The sequence below is a fragment of the Gobio gobio genome (assembly GCF_949357685.1).
Source record: "Gobio gobio genome assembly, chromosome: 5".
Taxonomy (NCBI): Eukaryota; Metazoa; Chordata; class Actinopteri; order Cypriniformes; family Gobionidae; genus Gobio; species Gobio gobio.
The window spans coordinates 29370190-29375453 of NC_137101.1; the positions used below are offsets into that span (position 1 = coordinate 29370190).

Genomic DNA, 5264 nt, shown 5'->3' on the forward strand with positions numbered 1-5264 from the left:
TATATTTAAAAAGTAGCATGCAAAAATCCTTTAAAATAATTTTTTTATAAATATTTCAGGAAAATATAAGTATAAGTTCATAAAATGAATTTTATATTCAGTAGGCTATTCAATTTCATTATCCTAAAAACCCATGAGTCACCCCCATACCAGGATGGTTTGACCCAACCTGTCAAATGCCGCCTGGCATCACCTGTCAATCACTTGGATCAAACATGAAGTCGTGGTTGAAGCGTAGCAGCAATTCTTTTGAAAACACGGAGGGACAAGTGGCAAAGAAGGCCAAACCAGAGCCGTCAAAATTCCGGCTGTATCTTGAAGAATATGTTTTAATTGGATTTACGTCCACAAGTTGCATCCCACCCAAGGCACTGTGTTTTTTCTGTGGGGAGAAATTAGCTAACAGTAGCATGAAGCCAGCACATCTGCAGCGGCATCTTAAGACAAAACATGGATGTCACGTTGGTAAGCCACCTGACTTTTTTAAGAGGAAACTGTCTGAATTCAGATCATCTCAAGACACGATGCTGAAGGCCTCCACAACATCAGCCAAAGCCCTGGAGGCCTCTTATGCAGTGTCTTTGCTCGTAGCTAAAGCCAAGAAGCCATTCACTATCGCTGAAGACCTGCTCCTTCCAGCGGCTGTAGTGCTGGCTGAGACTATGCTGGACAAAAACGCAGCGGAGAAATTAAAGACTGTGCCTTTGTCAAATGACACTATTTGCCGCAGAGTAGATAAAATGGGAACAGACATTGTCGAGCAAGTTGTGGGAAAACTTAGCGACTCCTTTTCACTCCAGCTGGATGAATCCACAGATGTCAGCGGAAATGCACAACTTGTTGCTTTTGTGAGGTATGTTGATACTGACGACATTTATGAGCACATACTATTCTGCAAAAGTTTGGAGGGGAAAACAACAGGAGAGGATATATTTAATGTTGTCAATGCCGCTTTCTGTGAAAGCGGTTTGAGCTGGAAATCCTGCAGCAGCATCTGTACAGACGCGGCAGCATCAATGACAGGCAGCGCGAAAGGACTAATAGCGCGCATTAAAAAAGAAAACCCCGACGTGATGTGGACTCACTGTGTCATACACAGAGAGGCATTGGCGTCCAAGAAAATGAGCCCTGTATTGCATGACGTATTGAACAGCAGCATCAAAGTGATCAACTTCATTAAGTCAAGGCCACTTAATGCACGCCTGTTTCGCCGCCTCTGTGAAAATATGGGAGCAGAACACACACAACTGCTGCTGCACACAGAAGTACGCTGGCTCTCTCGAGGGAGAATACTCAACCGGCTGTTGGAATTAAGATCCGAAGTACACACCTTTCTGATTGAGCACAGATCTCCCCATGCCACCTTGTTCCAGGACACAGACTGGCTTGCAAAGCTGTGCTATCTGGCAGATATATTCAGCAAACTGAACGAACTGAATATGTCTCTGCAGGGCAAGGACACCAGCATTTTAAACCTGTATGACAAGGTGGGTGGTTTCCTGAAGAAAACAGAGCTGTGGAGAATGGCCTGTGAACAGGAGGATTTTACCTGCTTTCCTCAGCTGGATGATTTTCTCTCTAGTGAGGATGTGGACAGAGCTCCAGTCAAGTTGGTCATAGTGGGACATTTGACCAAGTTGATTCAGGATTTTCATTCCTACTTTCCTGACATGGAGGAGAAATCTGCACAGCTGGATTGGGTGAGAAACCCATTTCTCTTGTCCGAAGCAAACCGAAGCAAGCTCCCGGTCACCTATCAGGAAAAACTCTTGGAAGTGTCATCTGATCGTGGCCTCCAGATGAAGTTTGCCATGTCCACACTTTCACAGTTTTGGGTGTGTGTGAAGCAGGAGCACCCTGACCTGGGACAGAAAGCTTTGGAGCAGCTACTACCCTTTGCCTCCACATATTTATGTGAGGCCTCCTTCTCTGCAATGACTGTGATCAAAACAAAGCAGAGAAACAGACTGTGCCTGGAGAAGAGCTTGATCACAGCAATTGCCTCCCTGCCACCAAGAATGAAAAAGATCCTCAGTGAAGCACAAGCCCAAGTGTCTCACTAAAAGTGCAAAAACACTCAGTTAAGATGTCAGTCTTCTTTTTGATTCTTAAAAAGATATTTTAAGATGGATATTTTATTTATTTTTAGCAATTTCTGCTTTTATTTAAAATTAATGTTAATTAATTAATTAAAATTTTTATTTAAGTTAATAATTTATTTTTGAGAACAGATCTTTACTATGATACCAAAAGAGGACACTTTATGTTGATAATTATTTTTAGGTGCACAAATCTTTATTTATTTTAATTAAGTTAATTATTTCTTTCTTTTTTTAGTTATATCTTTTTATTTTCAAATAGTTCAATTGAGACCACTACAAATGAGAAGTGTTTTGCACATTTATGGAGTTTTAAATGGTTATATGGTCACTGTTTTCACTACATTAGTTTGAATCACTACATTTTAGTGATGATACATTTTTGCAATAAATTTAGTCATGGATTATTATCATTTAAAATGTTCAAAATAGTTTTTTTTTTTTTTAAATGTTTGAATTTTGTATGTGTTTATCTGTTCCAAAGTTGAATAAATCAGACACCGATGGCACAGTGCTCTGTTTTAAGTCTTTTTTTTAATTTGCGCTGGTTAGGGGGTACTTGGCTGAAAAAATATGTCACAGGGGGTACATCACTGAAAAAAGGTTGAGAACCACTGAATTAGATAATGAGAATGCTACAAAACCTTCTTCAGAACTGTATAAGAAATACTCACAAATAGAATTATGTCACCATCCTTTGCTTTATTTAGGGGTACCCGACAAGGCTGCCCGCTCTCTCCCCTTCTTTTTGCTCTGGCCATTGAGCCTCTAGCAGAAGCCATCCGCTCTGAAGAGAGTCTGACGTCTTATTATATGTGACAAAGCCTGCGTCTAGTTTACCTGTAATCTTAAAAGTGATCGAACAATATGGCTCATTCTCAGGCTATAGAATTAATTTAAATAAAAGCAAACTCATGCCAGTTGGGCTTAAATATCTTCCACAAATTTACCCAGTTCGGTTTAAAATAGCTAAGGAGAGTTTTACTTATCTCGGAATTGTTGTAACTAGGAAGTTTAGCTCTTTACGAGAAGCCGGGTAAATATTTTTTACAAAAACCCTAAATCAAGAGTTCGAGTTAATGGTCATTGCTCAGAGTTTTTTAATCTAGGTAGGGGAACTCGTCAGGGAGATGCGATGTCTCCAGTCTTATTTGCTCTTAGTATTGAGCCACTAGCAGAGTTAATAAGGAGCAACCCCAGAATACAGGGGATAGCAGATAAAGGAGGGAAGTGTCATAAAATATCGCTATACGCCGATGACATATTATTATTCATTGAAAACCCTGTTTCATCTATCCCGGCCCTTTTAGAGTGCCTTAGAGACTATGGCTTAGTCTCTGGATATAAGGTAAATACTGAGAAATCAGAGGCGATGATGATGTCAGGACATTGGCCCCCTCTTTTTTTTGTGATCAACTTTTCATTTGGTTTTAACACAAGATGTACAATATACTTGTTATATACCAAATGGTATAAATGTATATTAATGTATATAAAGTAACATCACTTCTCAAACTATATACAATTGCCAAAGCCTTGCAAATAGGTAAATAAATACATTACATAAAAACAAAAAAAGAAAAACAAAAATTAAATAAATATGAATAAAAAATTACATAAATACAAAGATAAAATACAATTGCAGTAATGTTAAGACCCATTTCAATTGTGCGCTAAACTGCGAGAAAAACGTGGTTTCAAGAGTGCAACAACAACTTTATCCCAGACATCTAAAGTGGAGCTACGTGCTTTATGAATGACAGCCAATGATCTCTCTATAAGAACAATATCCCTGAAGTGGTTAAACCATTCTTTTATTGAAGGGGGTCCAGGAGAAAACCAAGAATGTATTATAGTTTTTTTAGCTGCAGTTAAATCTGCAGATATAATTTTCTTAGAAGCCAAATTAGTATTAATAAATGAAGAATCATCATTAAATAAAAATAGGGTAAGCATTTTAGGAACTGGAAACTCCAAAATATCTTCAAGAGATACTGCCACTTGGGACCAAAGATTAAAGACATCTGGGCAATCCCAAAAAATTAGCAAATAAGTGCCAACTGTATTCATATTACATTTTGTACATTTTACAGTGCATGGGGTCTGAAAAGAACTAAAACGGCCCAACCAACTGCAAATGAACCACACAAGAAAGATTACCCTGCTGAACTTCACATCAGCAGTGCAAGCTCCTCCAGCCCTGCACACAGACGCAATGGGGGAGGAGCCAAAGCCCTCTGCTTAACCTTTCACCAGCCGGTTTCCTGAAAGCCTCTGCAGCCACAGAAGGAAAAGGATTAATTCAGACAAACCCTGAAATGGCACGTGAAGACCTCAAGCAAATGGACAACCACATCCCTGCATTCACACCAAAGCTTGCAGGAGACCACAACGTCCATGCCTACCTACGAGACATTGACCTTCACCTGCAGTCTTCGGCGAGTGTGAAAGATAGGCTCTATCTGCTCTGGATCACATCCAGCCCAGAGTTGCGACGCTTTCTGGCTCGGCAGCCAAACCTCCACTCGGGCTACCAGCAGCTGAAACAGGCCAACATAAAGGAATTTTCAGACCCTGAAAGTGGACTGGGCGCTGCCCAGGGCAGACATGAAATTTCCTATGTTTCTACTACAGACTCAGAGAAACCTGGAACAGAAGGAGGACACCAGCTTCAAGAACCTTCTCCTCAGACACCAGTTAAGCTGGGCATACACTGTGCGATTTCTGTGCGATTTCAGCAAGGTTACCTACTCACACTGTACGAGTAGATCGCATGCGATGTAAAGCCAAAGCTCACAGTTTATGTGCTCACACTGTGCGGTCTGATCGTCGAGCGCGACTTGTCTGCTCACACTGTACGAGTTAAATATGCGCAAAAAAACCTATAATGGAGAGATAGCCTATCAAATGCATCAGCTATCGATATCAAGAGCATTTAGCATTTACAATTTATGTATATAAATGAACATTATTATTAGGGTAGGCCTACTTTTATTATTAAATTGATATTACATTTATTGCCCCGCGCTCATTTTACAACATCAATGCATAACCGATGCTCTGCATAATAAAAGAATAGATAGATTAGCTTAATTACTCCTCATTATTTAAATACATTTTGCCCAATTAAAGGTCCCATTCCGCATGATCCCATTGTTCAAACTT

General features: G+C 39.9%; 1 protein-coding gene across 1 annotated transcript; it reads left to right on the forward strand.

Moving 5' to 3' along the window:
- Nucleotides 1–215: 215 nt before the first annotated feature.
- LOC307126271 (SCAN domain-containing protein 3-like) lies at nucleotides 216–2063 on the forward strand (the record flags this gene model as incomplete). Its single annotated transcript, XM_079816736.1, has 1 exon — nucleotides 216–2063. The coding sequence occupies one exon, from the start codon at nucleotides 216–218 to the stop codon at nucleotides 2061–2063; it is 1848 nt and encodes a 615-aa protein (XP_079672862.1).
- Between the last annotated feature and the right edge of the window lie 3201 nt (nucleotides 2064–5264).